Consider the following 18,888-nt stretch of genomic DNA (forward strand, 5'->3'; position numbering starts at 1 on the left):
GAAAGTCTGCGCTGCAGTTTGATGGAGCATTGTTTGACTTCGACAATACCGACACGTTCCTACAACCCATGAAAGCTCTGCTTCCAACATCCGAGAGCATGCAGAGTAAAACTGTCTGGACCCAGCCTTTGTGGTAAAGTTAGGTGTAATACAGAGAACCAAAAGTGCCCAATGAAAATAAAATAATTTTTGCAGAGAAAGAAAATAAACATTTCATATTTAACAGATTCATTGCAGCAATTTATTTTTATGTTAACTTTGAGTGGAAATAATGGTGTTATTTCTTTTTTTTGTCCCATTTTGACACTTTTGGTTCTCCATCTAAAATCTAGAACAGCTGAAATCTGAAAACAATAAAAACATCGCCCCCTGGTGGTGAACATTTCAGGTAAATTTTACAGTCTGATTAAAACAAATCTTAAATATTCACGAAACAATTTAACAAGAAAGAAAATGACAACAAAGCAACTTTTCTGTTTTTGTTCTTTTATTTCTCCAAAATTATTTGATTACGTTTCTGTACATCTCATTTTTCCAACGCTCCTGAAACACTCAACCTGAACATTTTCACTTCGCCCTCCTGCGACATACACACACCCTTCATCCTGCTCTGCACACAAACAGCACTCGACTCTGCCTCCTCCTCTTCCTCCTCATCACACCGATGGCCTCAAACGCTCCTGGGGATTTTTCTTTTTTCCTTGAAAGTTTAAAGCTGCAGGAGGAAATGTGAGGAATTGAACAGAAACATTTTGTTTGCCATTGACTCTTGAAATTGGTAACTTTGCGCTTTCAAACAGAGTGAACCTTCAGTTTTTAAACGTCAAACTGTCCTTGAACACAGCACAGAGCAGTCTGAGAAAATAAAATAAAAAGTAGAAAAAGTGAAAAATGTGGAGCTGAAACAGTAAATTGATTAAGATTGAAACTTTTGCTGCTAAAGACATCTTTTTTCTAGTTCCAAAAATTTGTTTTATACGATTTTAAATGTAATTCTTTTGTGTTTTTAGGACTTTTGCTGTAATTTAGCACATAAAAACTTTATGGGAAAGAACAACCAGCAGAAGAACGATTAGTGTCATTTTATAATAATATAAATTTTAAAGAAATTTCCTTTGTGAACATTTTTCCTCTTAAAGGAGACGAGATATTTTAAAATGTCAGAGAAGATCCAACATGGCGATCTAACTTTGTCCATTAAATTTCCAATCAAACCGTTCGATTGACCGTTTTCAGCTCCTAATATAAAGACGTCACATTTAAAAAGCATTTTAAATGTTTTGTTGACCAGAACATGAAAACATCTCAGTAACTGTCGCTAAGGATAGCAAACATGAACACGTCCTATAAATTGTGACCACGTGACAATACACAGAAATCCTGCAGTCAGTAAACTGCTCACGGCTGTAAACGTAGATGAAGATCTGGACTCTTCCTCAGTCTGCAGCTTTAATTGGCAAAATAACACTTGAGGAATGGTTAGCATTTCACAATAAATGCTATTAAAAAAAAAACAATGTTGGCAAAATGAAGTTTTTTTGTTTTGTTTTTTGGGAGGAAGGAGGAGGAGGAGCACTCAGTCCACGTTGCCCCACCCCGCCCCACCAATCATCTTCCTCAGCACAGCGTCTCGTGTTTTTAAAGTCCAGCACGTCCTGCAGACAGCTTTCCACTGAGCGTGACGTAAAGTTTGTCCCTTCCTGCTTGCACTCATCGTCCCGTCAACATTTGCACAAAGTGAAGGAAAATGAAAAAAGCCAAGAAATGTTTGTTTTTCCTCTTTAGTCCACCTGAACATTCGTCTCCTTTCAGTGCAAATGAGGTAGACGTGACAAAAAGATGATCTTCTACCCATTCGGACTGTGCAAAATGAAACAGAGGTGTTTGTCTGGAAAACACACAGAGTGGAATTCCTGTACGGAGGCCCAAAGATGCCAATATTCATCTCAAACACATAATTTAAAGTTTTGCCAAACAAACTTGAAACTCATTTTAAAATCTTAAAATATAACTCATTAACACCAAATGGGCTTTTTGTTTAGAAAGAAAAATGGAATGACTGAAAGGTCGTTTTAACAGAAGTCTCTTTTTGGCTCTCGTCTAATTTAAAAGTTTTTAAAATCTCAAATATAAAAACCAATAAATAAAAAAAAAGTATAACATTAAAACTAAAGGGAGGCAAAACAAAGGATGACAGAGGTGAGTTGCTGATGTCTGATTAATTAATTGGTTCAGTTACTTTGGGGAAAATACTGAAGAAATTTAAAAAAAATGTAGAAGTGGTTTTACTCTAAATTTTAAATAAAATTATAATTACCGCTCTGAAGTCCACTGCCAGCTCAAAACACACAAAACTGGAATTCTTTAGGGAATAAATGTGAATCTTTATTTAAAAATCTAAAAAAAATTCTTAGTGTTAACCTGCCTTTAGTTATTAAAGAATGTATTAATAATAGGTTGACACCTTTGGGCTTCCGTATTTGGAGGTGTTCTTGCAGATGTTACAGTGTTTTTGGGAAAGTCTTTCGCACCATAAAGACGATGTATAAAACAAAAAATGATAAAGTTATGGCACCAAAACGTAGTGAAAGATCTGGAAATATGTCCATACGTCATGTGATAATACTGGCTCAAAACAAACAAAGAAAGAAATGAAAACAAACAAAACAAAAACCCCGCAGCCCTGCCCAGAACTGGAGACTCCCACCCTGAGACCTCGACAGGAATGCTGGGAAAGGTAGTCCTTTTGTCCTCCTTAGAAACGTGAATATTTTTTATAACTCTATCACAGTAACATTGCGCTTATTCCCCACCTAGTGGTCAAAATTGGCAATCCACATTTAAAAATTAGCGTACAACATAAATATTCCAGCTGCAGTAGAGGTAATAATAATGATGGCGTCTATTCGTCTACAAATCAAGTCACGTGACAAAATAGTCATCATTATTACTCTAACACAGCCTCAGAGTTATTAGTGCTTCTATGTACAAGTCAAGAGTTTTGGACAGTGAACAATCGTCAGTTTACCTGCTACCTGTACACAGGTATCTTACATTTATAAGCATTTATATAAATAGGTAGTGTGCATGTTTATTCATACAAACGCCGCCTGTACACGAGCTCCATGCACCGCACTACTCTGACGCACATGTACACCTTATCTACAGATGCAGAGTGTGGAGGGGGGGAGGGAGGGGGGGGTCAGGTGTGGGGTTAGCTGTTGGCGCACACACACACACACACACACACACACACACACACACTTTCAGCTCTAAAACTCTGCGGCAGCGTCACTTTGAAGGAACGAGTCGCCCGACATCGAGCTCTCAGGTTAAGCAGAGGGAGGAGCCCCGGTTAGCCTAGCTTAGCATCACGACAGGAGAATGACGGCAGGTAAACACACCTTTAAGTTACATTTACCTGCAGAGTAAACGCGCAAAGAACTGACCTGAAGCTAAATTGTGCGCGGCGTGCTGAGAGTAAGAACGTGGCGCAGATCATCAGGCAGCCGACCGTCCTCCTGACGCCTGCTATCGTTCAGAAACGGGTGCCGTCTAAAATCAGCACGCGCGAGCAGACGTTAGCAATGACGGAAACTAAAATAAAATGTGCTCTATCAGTCTGCTCGCTGACCACTCACAGCGCCCCCTGCTGACCAGCGGATCATTCCCGTACGATGGGATCAACAGGAAGTAGAACATCTGCCTCAGAGACAAGTGTAAACTTCACTACGCAGAGATCTCGTAAACTTGGTTGTTTGAACACAAGAAAAACAAAGATGGAGGGGCTTCCTGTACGGAGCGCGCTGACGCCGAGGCGACTCGCGGCGACACGGGCAGTGGTAGGTTTGTCTCGGGTCAACAGAAAGATGGCAGTGTTTGTTTTTATCGTCGTGTACAGAATCTTAGCACTACAAATAAAAGTTGACTTTAAGAAATCTTCCCTCGGTCACCGCCTGTACACCGCCGCCTTCAAGCCCCGCCGCCTTCAAGCCCCGCCGCCTTCAAGCCCCGCCGCCTTCAAGCCCCGCCGCCTTCAAGCCCCGCCCCCCGCCCTGAATGTTTGAAACACTCAGGAACCAGACACGGCGTCTACAGTTCAGTTATGTACATAGTTACAGTGGTTTTTAAAGCACTGCGAGCCGAGTGGAAGCTGCACAGCCGCCGCTCTGTCTCGTCGACGCGTTGGCGTCGTGGTAACCGGACGTGTTGATTGGATCGCTGCCCCCGTGCAGCTGACGTGACTGCGCATAAAGGGCGCGTTCAAAATAGATTTTTTAAAACTTGTGACATGTTTGTTTTGAGGATTGAAGCGCTGAAGACCGAAACGGTCAACACGGCGCCGTTCTGCTTCTGTGTCCCCTGAGAGAAGCAGGACGGCGCCCCCAGACTAAGACCGGCGCCGGATTCACGAGTAGGAGAGGTGAGAGCCGTTGGAGATGTGCGAGGTGACCGACGTGCTCCGGGTCAACCCGCCGTCGCTCCCCCCACCGCCTGGCCCCCCCGAGGCTGTCCGCCTCAGCGGCTGAGGGCTGTTCCTGAGCGCCATCAGGCTGGGGCCCCTGACACTCAGACCGCCGCCGCCGTAGCCGCCCTGTGAGGAAGAGGACGAGGAGGTGGAGGAGGGAGGGGAGGAGGTGGAGAGGGCGATGGGAGGAGGCGGAGGTGGCGGAGGCAGGAGGGCCAGGGACTGCGAGGAGGCGTGGGAGGAGAGGTGGTGGACCTGGGAGTGATGGGCGTAGTGGCCGCCTCCTCCCACCCACTCCCTGGAGCGGTCCCGCTCCCTGGAGTCGCGCTCGTGGGCATCGCGGTAGAGCTGCGGCGTGCTCTGGTGGTGCTGGTAGTGCTGGGGGAGGTAGTGCTGCTGGTGATGGGAGGAGGGGTGGACCCGGCTCTTGCTCATCTCGCCATCTCTGCCGAGGACGTGGGACGAGGCGATGGACTCGGCGCGGCTGAAGCCTCCGCCGCCGTGATTCTGGCTGCGCCAGGATGGAGTCGTCACAGAGTTCTGCACGCTGTGGCTCCAATGGCTGCCGGAGCGCGGTACGGGCCGCGACGGCCAGCCGCCGGAGCCCGAGGACGGGCTGGGGGTCGGGTAGCCCTGGTTGAAGGCCTCCGCCGGGATGCCGGTCAGCGCCATGTTGCTGAAGCCCAGACGCATGCTCTCCGAGTCGAAGGCCTCGATCTCGTGAGCCTGGCGCTCGAGCAGCGTCCGGATTCGCTCGGAGCGCTCGTTCTGCAGAGTCAGCATCTCCTCCTCGATCTGTTGGACAAAAAAGCGGCGGTTAGCTCGACGGGACGCGGCTCGCGCGCTTTCACAAGCGTCGACCGTCAGAGCGAAGTCGGCCTCACCCTCTGCTCCAGCAGCGCCCGGCGGATCGACACCCTCTGCTCCAGGTCCTTGACCTCGCGCTCGTGCTGCGTGTCCGTGTGGATCTTGATCTTGCTCTGGTAGGCGTTGAGCAGCTCGAGCTCCTGCTGCAGCTGCATGCGCAGGACCTGATACTCCGCCTCCTGCGTCTCATCCAGCCGCAGCTGTGGGACCAAACAGAGCCTCGTTATCAGCAAGTCAACCATGTGCTGCATGTGTGCGTTTCTTTTATGTCTTTTATGGTTTTTACTTTTAGAAAATAAAAATCATTCAGCTGAAAACTACAGACAGGAAATGACTCTTCATCCTGAAGACGAAGGTTTCAGTCGATCTGACACAAAAATCAGCTGCTTTCAGCTGTCAGTATCAGCTGACGTCCACATGTGAGTCACATGTGTCGGTGCGCAGACCAACAAACTTTAGTCGCCTCTGTTCAAAGGTGAAGATTATGATGAGATAATGAGCTCGTTAATAAAATCAAACATATTAAATCATCAGTTCAGCCCTGAAATATGACTTAATGCCTCCATGTTTACATATATTTAATAAACACGCCAGATTTGAACTTTAATCTAAAGCTGCTCTGACTTTAGATATTTTTGGCTGAAAGAGATTAAATTTAAAATCAGCAGTTTTTAATCAGTCGTTTGGATAATTTAGGAAAATGTGAGTAACATTCGTTCAGGATTTCATAAACATGGTCATTTCTCCTCAGCTGGTTTATTTCCTTAAACCGAGCTGAGCTGGGCTCTGTACTACGAAGCAAGTTCAACATATCCAGGATATTTTACTCTGACAATCAAGCTCTAACAGTCCAGCTGTGAGCACGGTCACATGGGAGAGGCGGGGTTTGCAGCACGTGACCAATCAGAAACATGGAAAGCTGATCGTTCAAAGGAAGATAAAGAGGGGAAAAATCAGGTGGTTAAACAGAGTGAAGGTAAGAACTGCGGGGGGGGGGGGGGGGGGGGGGGGGCTCTGCAGGAAGGTGGAAGAGCCGCTGTATTAGTAAAGCTCCTCTGAAGCTTGGCGATGACAGCTGTCACTGTGTGATTTCACAGCCTCCCTAAAGCAGGTTAGAGCTGCAGCTCAAGTTGCCATGGCGATGTAAGAAGCTTGTACCCAGGCTGATAAGCCGGGGTTCATCCTGAAGTTACCTGGATAAGCCCGAATCCTGCCTTGTAGTACAGGCCTCTGGTTCTAAGGTGCAGGTTGTCAGGTGTGCAGGTGCTGAAGTGTGGGAGGTTGTCAGGTGTGCAGGTGCACGGAGGTTTCCTTGCCTTACTCACAGCCTGAGAGGACAGCATTTCGTTGATGGAGTGGTCGTACTGCTCGGCCAGGATGGCCAGCTTACGTGTTTGCTCCTCTTTGAGGCGTTTGAGGACGGCCTTGTGGTCGGACTTTGGAGTGCTCTCCAGCAGGTGGTTTCTCAGAGCTTTGTACTGACGGGTCTGGATCTTGCAGGTCTCCTGGAACTGACGCTTGACCTGCAGCTCTTTGGACTGAAACAGAAGGAAACGTGTCGAGTGTCCACGGGTGAGAAGCAGCAGATCAATCCCCAAACTGGTTCATGTAAACTGCTTTTACACAAATAAAAACGTTACGAGTTCTTCTGATCAGTAAAGAGGTCAAAGTTCTTTAACCCTTTAAAGCCGGTCAGAGCTGCACGCTCTGTTTTACGTAACTATTTTTAAATCCCGGTAGCTCTGCAACCACGTGAGCTAGCGCAATAATGTTTTTTGCATATGAAACCGGAGGAGTTGTACTTACATCTTATGCCATCAGCTTGTCCTCGGTCACAGTTTCCTTCCACATATAGTTTTGCAAAAACTGCATAAAAAGCACTTGCAGCAACAAAAACATAATATTCCAGAAACACGCTTTGCTGATCCGATCAGCTGTTTGTAACACTTCCTACGTCCATCAGCGCGAACTATCGCATGTCCGCCATGACCTGCCCGAAACCGGAAGTGACATCATTTTCGCAGAAATGTAGTTTTTTTTTACCATCAGGGCCTCATGAGCCTATACTGGTGTTTTTAAAAGTTATCTTTGACTTCATGACTTTCTGTGTGGTTTCTGGGATGCTTAGGACTCATATTGCACTGCTGGAAATAGTTTATTTTGATGCATATGCTGCTTTTTTGCAAATTTGCATTATAATATTTATTTTCGTTTTTCCTGCAGTGTATAAAAATTGGTGTATTTCAAAAATAAAACTATGAAGACACTCAAAATAAATTTCCTGTGGTGGGAAACTATTTTGTGCAACTTTTTTGTATTTACAGTTTTGAGGGATAAGCCTCTTAAATTTCTCTAACTAGAAATATATGTTAAAAAAACAAAAACGATTTTCAATTTTTTTGTAGTTTATTGCACTTTTTTGCAATTTATGTAATTACTATGCACTTAATGCAGACATATTATTAAAATCTAGGCTGTAATGGTTGTATTGATGTATAGCAACTTGAAATGCTCCCAAAAATGGCTCCACAGCATGTAAAAATATAATATAAGCTCTGGTGGACTTGGTTCTATGGCAGGTCTTAATTAAAGTATCTGCCACATTCTTCCTTTTCTCCCAAAGTTCTGCTGATATTGGAAAATTTATGTAGTTTGACTAAATTACATAAATATTTCCCAAATTGGCATAGGGACAGCTCAGTGGGTAGAGTGGTCGCCCCATGATCAGAAGGTTGGGGGTTCAAATCCTGCTACCCTGAGGTACCTCTGAGCAAGGTACCATCCCTAATCACTGCTTTTATAAACTGCAGGAAAAACAGCATCACAATTAAGCCTCCCATAAACGATACAGAAAGGCACAAAGTCAAACCAGTAAACCTTTGAAAGGCCCTGTAGGGAAAAAATGACATTTCCCATGAAAAGTAACGCCCCCTCCGATCGTCGCAGGTAATGCAACAGGTCGCGCTGACGTACGAAGTGTCACGAACAGCTGATCGGATCAGCAAAGTGCGTTCCTGGATTATAATGTTTTTATTGCTGCAAGTGCTTTTTACACGATTTTTGCAAAAAGCCATTTGTGGCAGGAAACGGCGACCTGGGACAAGCTGAATGCACGCTAGCTTCTGTGGTTGGATTTAAAATAGTAACAGAAACCAGGTGGTGCTGTGATCCTCCTGACGTACCTTGAGACTCTTGGGCTGCTGCCGGACCTCCATGGCGTGCTTCTGCCGAAGCTCCTGCTCGCGCCGCTTGTTGTACTCCATCTGATTGGTCAGCTCGGTCTGGTGCTGCGTTCGGATCAGCTCGGCCCGGGTGCGCTGCATCGTGCCCAGCTGCCTGAACTCGAGCTCCTGGGTGGACTCGTGGTGGCGCAGCAGCATGGCGCACTCCAGGTCCTTCTGCGTCTGCTTCTTATTCAGCTCCTGGAGGACGGAGAAAAGCGGGAATCACAGCGAATCACAGCTGGAGAGAGCGGAGCACAAACAAACTGCTGTCCCACCTCTCTGAGCAGGTCCTGCTCCAGGTTGTGGCGAGCCAGCAGCATCTTCCTCTTGTACTGGCGGCACTGCAGCTCGTAGTACTGGCGCTGGCGCCGCAGCAGGCTGGCCTCCTCCTCCGCCTGCATCTGCTGCAGACACTCCTTCTGACGCACCAGCCACTCCTGCTTCTCTCGCTTCGGAGTCGACTGGTTCTCGCTCAGCTCCTGGTCAGAGTTCAGAGGTCAGAGTTCAGGTCAGGGCTGTGATCTTTATTTCATCACCAGCTCTTTTATGTTAGTATCACAGATCGCTTCTGCTGCTTTATTCTGAAAATCCAGATGCAGTCAGACGCCAGCTGTAACTCAGCTGCGCTGCCTTTGATTTTACATATTTTACTCTTTATTTAAACAGCTTCATGTTTCAGCTCCTACAGAACTTTCTCCGTGTGAGAGATCCTGGTTTTTCTGTTTCACAGAAACCTTTAAATTACAGCCTGTCGGCACGTTCGGCTGCTTCAGAGCAGCTACGTTCAGCCTGCAGGCCACGCGCAGCTGCGCTGACTGTGGAGGAACTCCGACCTCTTTCAGCTGCTCCTTGCGCTGGCGGTACTGGCGTTTCTGTGAGTCCAGTAAACTGGTGAGCTCCTTCTTCTGCTGGCCCAGGATGTGCTGCTGGAACTTCTTCTCCTCCGTCAGAGCAGCTTTGGTCTGCACAGGCGCACAAACAGGATCCTTACATTAAGAAATGAACTCATGACTCACATTAAGACAGAAAAAACTCTTTTGATCTATGAAATGATGCAAAAACTTAAAGAATTCCTGTTAAAAACACTGAAACCTGTTTTTGAATTCATCAAATAAAAATTCTCTACAAAAGACTATCATAGTAAAAACTGCACCTCCTTCTCCAGGATGGCCTGGTGCTTCTTGGCCAGCTTGTCGGCCTCTGTGGAGAACGTGTTCCTCTGGTTCTCCAGCTCTTTGTCCAGCTTCAGCTGATGCTCGTCCATCTCCGCCTTCAGCTTGTTTTCCAGGCTCATCAGCTGCTTCTGGTGCTGCCGCCTCATGCGCTTGTAGCCGGACATCTGCTCACGCAGCGCCGAGCCCTGCTCGTGCTCCTGGATCTGACGGGTCACCTGGAGGAAGGCGGTGGTGAGGTTCAAGGACTCAGCAGGTCGAGTATCAAAAAAACGATCAGTTTTAAGACTTTCTTGCTTAATTCACATGATTATTCACAACTTCACAAACGTGATGCACGTGTGAAGACATGAGCCTGTTTTTACTGAGAACTTTAAATGCTGTTAAAGACTAACAGGGAAGAAAGGTGGAGACAAAACGCTGCCTGTTAATCCATCTCTGAGTGCAAACGGTCACTACTAGGGATGGGTACCGGTATCCGCTCTGACATAAACCGAAATAAATAAATTCTAGCCAATCATGTTACGTTTCCCAGGATAGTAGGCGGGTCCAGGTACGTACGTTCTTTTAGAGCAGAGCTACAGATTAAAAATGCCCAAGGTGAAGCGGTCAAAGTCTGGCTGTACTTCACAGCAAAAGATGCAAACTCAGCAGCTGCAACAAGTGCTTTAAGCTGATACTGTGATGCTGTCAAAGGAGGTAACACCTCAAATCTGATGAAACACCTGGCGACGCATAGCGTTTTTTTAAAAGCCGAGAAATGCGCCGTATTTGATAGCTTGCTGCGAGACCTCACATCGAGCACATCTACTGCAGGTGTGGTGCCTGTTATCGACCCGGAGTTAGCAACATCCCCCAAAAACCCGAAGAGGAGAGTCCTGGCCCCTAGCCCTGCCAGTGTAGCAGAAATGATGAGGATGATGATGCAGCAGCAGCCGTTCTTCTCTGCGTGAGTAGCTTAATGTTGTTCGTGTGTAATTTACGTTGAGTAGGCTAACCACGTTATTACATTAATGCATGTAAGGTGAACTAGCAAACACCATCATAGCTACATGCGGCTGTCTTCTTGTTTGATGGCAGATACTCCCTTCACCCTGGACAAAAAGGCTAAAATGACCAAAGAAAAAGTGGAAAACAGTTAAACATGAGAGGTTTTTGGACAAAGTTTGTGTTTTTTCCATTGTTTAAGCTGCTTCCAGCCAAGAGTGACACCATATATGCCCCATAGCTGCAGAAAAGGCTAACATTGTTATCTTTTTACAAAAAAACAGCTGAACATGAGAGGTTTTTGACCAATTTTGTGTTCTCCATTCTTTAAGCACCGGCACCGTTTCAAAAGTACCGGTTTGGCACTGGTATCGGATAAAACCTAAACGATACCCATCCGTAGTCACTACTGTCTGTGGACAAACTGAGGTCATCTTACTCCACTACAGCTCCATTCATAGACATCTGTAGAACCTCCATCTGTGACGGATCTTACCAAAGAGGCCGTGCGGATGGTGGCAAAGTGGTCCCGGTTTCGATAGAAGGCTCGCCGGCGTCCAGCTGAAGGAGCCTGAGGCTGATCCATCTCTGGCTGGTACGGGTCATCGTAGATGTTGTCCTGACCCTGAGGAGGAGGAGGGAGAATCAGGATGGTGAATCCAGAGGAGGCGAGCTGGATGTCAGGTGAGCTTTAAGCCAAGCGCTTACCGTGGGTCGGTGGATGATGGAGCTGTTGGAGGTGACCGTGTGCTCGCCCTCCTGCATCATGGCCATCTCGTTGCTGCTGTCGTCGGAGGCGTCGGCGAGGCTGTTGACCGAGCTGCTCTGAGAGCTGGCTGAGATGGACATACTGGGAACAGACTGGGAGCTCTCCATGCTGTTAACGGTGCCCGTCTGCAGCAGGTACGGCTCCACCTCCTGAAACACACAAAACAAAAGTAATAGACGTCATCTGCCGGGGGATTCCCATGATGCATTGAGTTTTTCCTTTCCAGTCACCTTTCTCACTCACTATGTATTAACAGACCTCTCTGTATTGAATCATATCTGTTATTAATCTCTGTCTCTCTTCCACAGCATGTCTTTATCCTGTCTTCCTTCTCTCACCAACCAATCACAGCAGATGGCCCCGCCCCTCCCTGAGCCTGGTTCTGCTGGAGGTTTCTTCCTGTTAAAAGGGAGTTTTTCCTTCCCACTGTCGCCAAAGTGCTGCTCATAGGGGGTCATATGATTGTTGGGTTTTTCTCTGTATCTATGAAGCGCCTTGAGGCGACTTTTGTTGTGATTTGAAACTATATAAATAAAATTGAATTGAATAGAAAATCTTTCTTCTTTCACACACGAACCCTCATCAGGAGTCTCTCTCAGCCCGGTCACATGACAAGACCTAAAACTGGAACGGAGGGCGACAGCTCAGACGGCCGTCGGCTTTCTCGCTATTTTTGTGCACTTTCCTACAAACACAGTCAAGTTTCCAGTAACGCTCCAACATTCCTGCTTAAAGCCAGTCAGAGGAAAATGTTCTGAGGTTAGTTTCCTCAGATCTCCTGATCTGTGCTCCTTCCTCACCTCCTCCTCCTCGCCTCCCTCGGTGACGGGGCCGTTCTGTTGGGTTTCCTGGAACAGGATCTTCTTCATCTTGCGGTACTGCAGGTTGTCGAGCTCCCTCACCGCGTCCTTGGTTCGTGCGATCAGGTCCATGACGACGGTCAGCGGGCGCTCGTGGCACAAGAAGCGATGCTTCGATGGAGGGATAGAAGTGACAGGTGAACACGCAGCAGGGCAGCTTTAAAAACAAACACGATGAAACTGTCCTGGATCAATAACGCTCACATTGAGCAGCACGTCCGAGGTAGGCCGGTCCTGGGGAATCTTCTGTAGGCAAGAGTCGACGAAACTGCGGAAGGAATCGGACCTGAAACAAAAACAACATCAGTTGACTGCAGTGAACAGAGGGATACACGGCGCCACAGGAGAACATGAAGGCTGCTCACCAGTGATTGGACTGCAGGACGGGGCTTTCGTTCTGAGCGATGTGGTATAAGGCACTCATAGCATTCATGTTGAACAGGGGGGGTTTCCTCTCCGCTGCAGAAGAACGACAGTTAGCATCACAGAGCGCCAGGCTCACACTTTAAGAGCACAGACAGCAGCTCATACCCAGCTCTATGCAGGTGATGCCCAGGGACCAGACGTCCACCTTCCCGTCATACTGGCCCTCGTCCATGGCCAAGATCACCTCCGGAGCCATCCTGGAGAAGACAGAGAGAACGCGCCGAGTCATCCGCCGCACAACGTGCAAAACGTGTTTCAGCGAAATAACAAAAAAAGCTGCACTACGAGAAAAAAACTCAGATGTTGTCGACTTATTTTATTATTCAGGAGTTAAAACTGAGCATCTGCAAACAAAGCTGCACTGAAGCTGTTTAATCAACAGCTGGTGAAAGTAAAATCTCAGAGGGCAGCGCTGATGATGCTGATGATGCTGATGATGCTGAATACGACCTTTCAGCTAATATTAGGCTGTTGAAAAGAGATTTTGAACACATCCTGGGTACAAATTCACGAAGCTTTCAAATGTAAACGAAGGAGATCTCATCTGTGGTCCGGTCCTATTCACGCTCTGATTGGTCGTTGGTTTGTCTGTTCAAAACATGGACTGAACGAGCTCCATCGATGCTCACCAGTATGGCGTCCCCACGAAGGAGTTGGCCGGAGACACGATGGAGGCGGAGCCAAAGTCCCCCAGTTTGACCTGACCCGGCTCCGTCAGCAGGATGTTTCCTGCCTTCACGTCCCTGCAGGAGAGAGGAGAGTGTGACCCCTGCTGGCGGTGGGCTCTAACTGCACCTACGCCACACGCCTGTGTGTTTGCAGCTTGTTGGTTTAAAGGAGCTGACGGACAAACAGATCTTACCTGTGAATCATATTGTGAGAGTGAAGATATGCCAACCCCTGCAGTGCACCGTGGGTAATAGCAGCTATTTCTACTTCCTGGAGCGGCTTTTTGTGAACTGCAAGGAGAAAGAAGAGTATTCATCAGAAAACCAGAAACACAAGAAGAACAAATAAAAACGTGTGCGCAGCACTGCACGAACCTTCAAGGAGGTCTGAGGCCGAGCCGAGGCAATACTCCATCACCAGCTGAGGAGGAAACGACAGCGATTACACGTCATCAGTGAAGGAGCTCACACAGCCGACCTAACATGATGAACTCCACCACCTCTATGTGTCACAGCTCGGCTGAGACCGCTTCAACCAACAGAAACGTCTCCATTTCAATGTTTGTCCACTGTGAGCTGATGTCACTGAATAACAGTTCAGTTACTAAACACTCATTCCTAATAAAATGACATTTTCCCCCTATAATAACCAACCGGAGACAGACTATGAGTTACTTAACCTAACCCCAATAACTGCGTGTTTTTGGACTGTGGGAAGAAGCCGTTGTACCTGGAGTGAACCCACACAATCATTGGAGAGCATGCAAACTCTACAAAGACCCCGGCCTGATAGAGGAATCAGGACCTTCTTGCTGTGATTCAACAATGCTAACCACCGTGCTGGCCCTAGGTTAAAACACCTCCCCGTTAACCACGCGTTACAGGACGTACCCATGCCGTGTGCTCCTTCAGGTAGCAGCCCAGGTACTCGATGGTGTTGGGGTGGCGAAGCTTCTGCAGGAACTTCACCTCTTTGATGATGTCCTGCCATTTCTGCACAGCAACAGAAAAACACTCAGCTCTTCTTTCTAAAGTGTCTCTCAGCACATTTTAAATGTAAAGAAGTTCCAAAGAATTTAAATCTGTAAAATAATTTTTCTGCCACACAAAATCCCAAAATTAGCTGCTTAACATCAGTGCGACTGTTTCCTATCAGAGCACGAGCAGACGAGGGTAGGCAGATCTTCAAATCTACCATCGTTGCGCTCGTTACCTCGTTGGTCTGCTTGCCGCTGTACGACATCTTTTTGATGGCCACCACTTCATTGTTGCTCACGTCTCGGGCCTGTTGGACGACACAAACACAATTTATCAGCCCTCAGTACATTTCAGTTCTGTTTCAGGAATCGAACCCGCGACCTGCAAGCCTGCCCTCACAGGCATGCATCCACCGAGACTGTGCTGATGAGGAGCCAGTTCTTATTGTCGAACTACACCAGAGGGTGGAGTAATCTCTGTGTGAGAAAAGTAATGGCTCGGGCCCAGGAACGTTACGCTGCTGTGGTGACAGGTAGTTGGCATGGCGCCGCGCTTGACTTTGATGGAAATGAGTGGAACCGGTTTTCGATTGGGGACTGCGTCAGGATGCGTGAGCGACCGGTTTGTCCCCTCTGACGAACCGCCGGCGAAATAATTTCATAGATTTATTTAAAAAGGTTTCTAATGAGCAACATCTCAGATATAGAGATATAGATATATAGAGATATAGATATATAGAGATATAGATATATAGAGATATAGATATAGATATATAGAGATAGATAGATAGAGAGATAGATAGAGATATAGAGATATAGAGATAGATAGATAGAGATAGAGATAGAGATATAGAGATAGAGAGATAGAGATAGAGATATAGATAGATAGAGATATAGATAGATAGAGATATAGAGATAGAGATAGAGAGATAGATAGAGATATAGAGATAGATATATATATATAGAGATAGAGATATAGAGATATATATATATCAATAAATCATACTTAATCATGAATGAATTACAATCAAGCTGAACCAGTGAACAGAGAAAGATTTCTCTCAGACGGTTGGATAATAAAAGGTTTCAGTCCGACCTCCTGACTTTACTGTGAAAGGATTAGCTTCTTATTCCAGTCTTTAGACTCACCCAGCATGCTGCCGTTCTCTGGAAGGAGGTGGAGACTGCAGTAAGTAAACTGTGCCCACTTCATGGTTATTTTCAAAGTAATGTTTGGTTTAGGAGACAATAGAGTAAGCTTTCTTCCTCTTCCTGTTTATTTAAGACTGATGTATTTATGCTTCTAGGTAACTGACAGAATCCATCAGAACAGAAAAGGAAAGTGTTTTCTTTGTGCTCGTCTTCATTTTGTGGAAACGTGATCTGGTGCACAGGAAATGCACTCTCTGGAGAAACCGGGTTCGTCTAATCCCCAGTCCTGATTACAAACGCTCCTTCGCTTCTCGTCTGCTTTGTGTTTAGGAAAAATCAGCTTACTGTGAAAGCCGACAGTAACCGGGTCACGCGTGTGTAAACGACACGACTCGCTTTGTTACAGGATTTTCTTTTAGAATAACATTTTAAAGACACGAGGGAAAAAAAATAAATAAGAGGTTTACTTCTGTAACCGAGTCTGCTCCACTGCTCCATTTACTTGGCACAATTATTCTGTTGGAAAAACGTTTCTTTACATCAGTTTTCCTCTTTTTCCCCTCGGACTCGGCGTGCAGGTTAATTTTAGGACCACTCGGAGGAGCCAAACGATCGACAAGCCCTGCTCGGTGAGGCGAGAACAGAGCTGGACACAATGATCCATTAGTCATCCAAACTACATGATTTATTTTTGAATCACATACTCGATGTTCTCACAGCTGTTCAAAGTGTTGGACCCTGATCCTGAGAGAGGACGCTGCTCACAGGCGCCAGATGAAGTCATTCTGCATTCTCACAGTACTGATAAGACCCTGTGATGCAACAGCATCACCTGTGCTGTCAAGAATACCTGAAATGAGCATTCAAATACACAAACTAACATCTTTGGAGTCCCAATACAGCAGCACTGCATGATTTACTGTTCATCATAATTTTCCTTTATCTTATACTGAGCCTTGGAGCCGCCCATCAGTTCACCCTCGACACAAACAGGAGGTTTAAACGCAGCTAGCTTGTTTTTTTGTTTGTTTGTTTGTTTGTTTTGGGGGGGGGGGCAGCAGAGATCTCAGTCATGTCATCATCAGTGGAAGCCAAAATCCTAACCGATAGAATTGTGACCCAATGGGGGGAAATGTGTGACGCAGCACATAAAAAGCCGAACAAACACCCCAGAACAGCCGAGCGACGATCAAACCAATAATACAGTCACATCTCACTGATTCTGATGCGTCGGCGGGTCGAGCTTTGTGTTCACGTCTCTGTGCAGAATCCGTGTTCCTGCTCTCAGTTACTGTTTTAAATGTTTGGTGGTTGTTGAAGTTTTGTGACATTTCACCTGAGATTCTGACGTTTCTGGCAAAATAAATTAATATTAAAAAATCGATTCAGGATTTTAATGAATCGATTTTACGTTATTCAAGCTAGAATCTATTTTAATCGATAAATCGATAATCAAAACCCGCCCCTAGCTAATAGTGTTTTTTTTAATCAATATCAAGTTTTCACAAAACCTTTAATTTACTGTTATTATTTATTTCACTGCTTAGAAATTGTGACTACTAATTAGAAGCTCTTAGTTCCCACCTCCCTCAGTTTAAGGCAGCTTTCTTTTGATTGGCAGCTCTTCATAAGCTGAACAGTGAGTGGGCGGGGCTTCTGTGCCTGGGATGGTCACGTATAGGGGTTCAACTTTGACCTCACACAGACCCAAAAGAATAAAACAAACAAACAAACAAACAAACCAGCCTGAGGGTCACCTCTCAGGGATTACTGTCCTCGCTACTTCAACACGAACATCCACCGCTGGAACAGGAGACACGACAGGAAACAAACACTTGAAGCTGTTGTGAGCGACAGTTTTAGAGGCGCTGAGGGGCGCAGCGTGTGAAACGCTCTTTTTTATCTGATGCAAATTGCTGCGCAGCGTCTATTTCTGCAGCTCTTCTCTAATGGCCTTTCGAGGCTCCTCTGAAACTCAGACATGCAGTGTGGAGGTGTGAGTCTACCACAGCCTCAAGAATGTTTTACAGGTGAAATGAGATGCAGAGCGCGGCGCACACACTCGGCATGTTCCCACTGTTTGCTAATAAGCTGGGGGACATTTTCAGATTCACACTCTCTTTATCAATGACAGATAAAGAGAAACCCACACAGATCCACACGGTGGCCAGCTCAGCGAGTACATCCAAGAGAGACACTCAGACAATCCAAACGATTTGATTTGGTTTAAGATAATCCCAGCGTGCTGCTGTATGTCTGCTCTGGTCCCACACTAAACTGGTTTACACCCATCAGTCACCGGCTGCTGGAAAAACATGATGATCCGCCGTCTAGCCGCAGAGCTTCCTTGTACTAAGAATAACTTCAAGAACATTTTCTAAGAATTTCCCCTTAAAATCAGAAGTAAATCCCAGCAGAGAGAAAACTTTTTCATAAAACATGCTCAGCCTTTAACAGAGCTTTGAAGCTGAAGTGTTTGAAGCAGAGAGCAGTTAAGAGGTTTAGGAGTTTCCTGAGGACAGGAGGACGTGGTGGAACGATGCTCGTAGGTCACACGATCCCCACGCGTTCACGTTCCAGAGGATCTGATCATTGCTACAATAGGACGTTCAAAAGAGCCGCTTAACTCGTGCACGTCTTTGTTCTAGATGGAAGAAAACATCCTGCCTTGGAGCGCCGCAGCACAGAAACAGGTTGCACCAATAGCCCGACTGAGGTTAAAATCAAATTAAAATTAAAATTAAAATTAAAATCCTTTAATTTTCTCATAAATCAACAGTGTATGAATGTGTGAATTCTGCTTGTGCTTACTGACCTCGAACCGATTTCATTCGTGTCCAAATTCATGGGCTGCATCCTCCTGAGGACCCGGCCATCGTGGTCTACGTGGGCCGGGTCCTCAGAAGGTCGGGTAGGCCGGAAGTAAACGGCTGTGAAATTGGACGGTCGAGCCTTCAGATTAGCGTCACCGCTGTGTGGGTGGAGTTTAATAAACTCGGCCGTCTGCTCCTTGCTATCTAAAATATAACAGGACACTGGAGGAAACTCTCGACCGTCTCACGCTTCTGTTTAATCAGTTTTCTGTTTGACGTTTATTCAGCTGTGTGAAAACCACCCGAGGGATTAATAAAGTTTTATTTTATCTAATCTAATAACTTTAATCTCAGCCAAACCGATTTACTCACGAACAAACAAAACACTGAAAAAAGCCCAACAATAACATTTTTAGGTTGTCTAAGTGACTTATATATTACGTTTAACCCGAGCAGCGAAAGTCCGCGGTGATCTGAAAATGATGTGCCGTTCTCGGCGGCTTCA

At 46.1% G+C, this 18,888-nt stretch overlaps 1 protein-coding gene and 1 long non-coding RNA gene across 5 annotated transcripts in view; one reads left to right on the forward strand and one right to left on the reverse strand.

Moving 5' to 3' along the window:
- Nucleotides 1-469: 469 nt before the first annotated feature.
- The window catches only part of taok2a (TAO kinase 2a), a 30,342-nt gene continuing 11,923 nt past the window's right edge, over nt 470-18,888 (reverse strand). For 2 of the 4 annotated variants that reach the window (XM_085156482.1, XM_085156483.1), the window contains exons 3-21: nt 14,655-14,726; nt 14,333-14,434; nt 13,817-13,862; nt 13,636-13,732; nt 13,403-13,516; nt 12,879-12,970; nt 12,713-12,806; nt 12,552-12,633; nt 12,288-12,458; nt 11,427-11,636; nt 11,215-11,343; nt 9,713-9,949; nt 9,393-9,521; nt 8,835-9,038; nt 8,518-8,757; nt 6,529-6,873; nt 5,353-5,535; nt 4,035-5,263; nt 470-3,970 (exon numbers count right to left, since the gene is read on the reverse strand). In XM_085156482.1, coding sequence (XP_085012608.1) covers nt 4,409-5,263; nt 5,353-5,535; nt 6,529-6,873; nt 8,518-8,757; nt 8,835-9,038; nt 9,393-9,521; nt 9,713-9,949; nt 11,215-11,343; nt 11,427-11,636; nt 12,288-12,458; nt 12,552-12,633; nt 12,713-12,806; nt 12,879-12,970; nt 13,403-13,516; nt 13,636-13,732; nt 13,817-13,862; nt 14,333-14,434; nt 14,655-14,726 — 3,402 coding nt within the window. In that variant the 3' untranslated portion in view covers nt 470-3,970; nt 4,035-4,408. The remainder of the gene's footprint in view (nt 3,971-4,034; nt 5,264-5,352; nt 5,536-6,528; nt 6,874-8,517; nt 8,758-8,834; nt 9,039-9,392; nt 9,522-9,712; nt 9,950-11,214; nt 11,344-11,426; nt 11,637-12,287; nt 12,459-12,551; nt 12,634-12,712; nt 12,807-12,878; nt 12,971-13,402; nt 13,517-13,635; nt 13,733-13,816; nt 13,863-14,332; nt 14,435-14,654; nt 14,727-18,888) is intronic. The other 2 variants (XM_085156486.1, XM_085156485.1) reach the window with 2 other exon arrangements.
- On the forward strand, nt 6,818-17,312 carry LOC146519398 (uncharacterized). The gene is made up of 2 exons (XR_014873670.1): nt 6,818-6,907; nt 10,548-17,312. It is a non-coding gene; the product is annotated as an uncharacterized LOC146519398 (long non-coding RNA).

Source organism: Neolamprologus multifasciatus, chromosome 4, assembly GCF_963576455.1.
Source record: "Neolamprologus multifasciatus chromosome 4, fNeoMul1.2, whole genome shotgun sequence".
NCBI lineage: Eukaryota > Metazoa > Chordata > Actinopteri > Cichliformes > Cichlidae > Neolamprologus > Neolamprologus multifasciatus.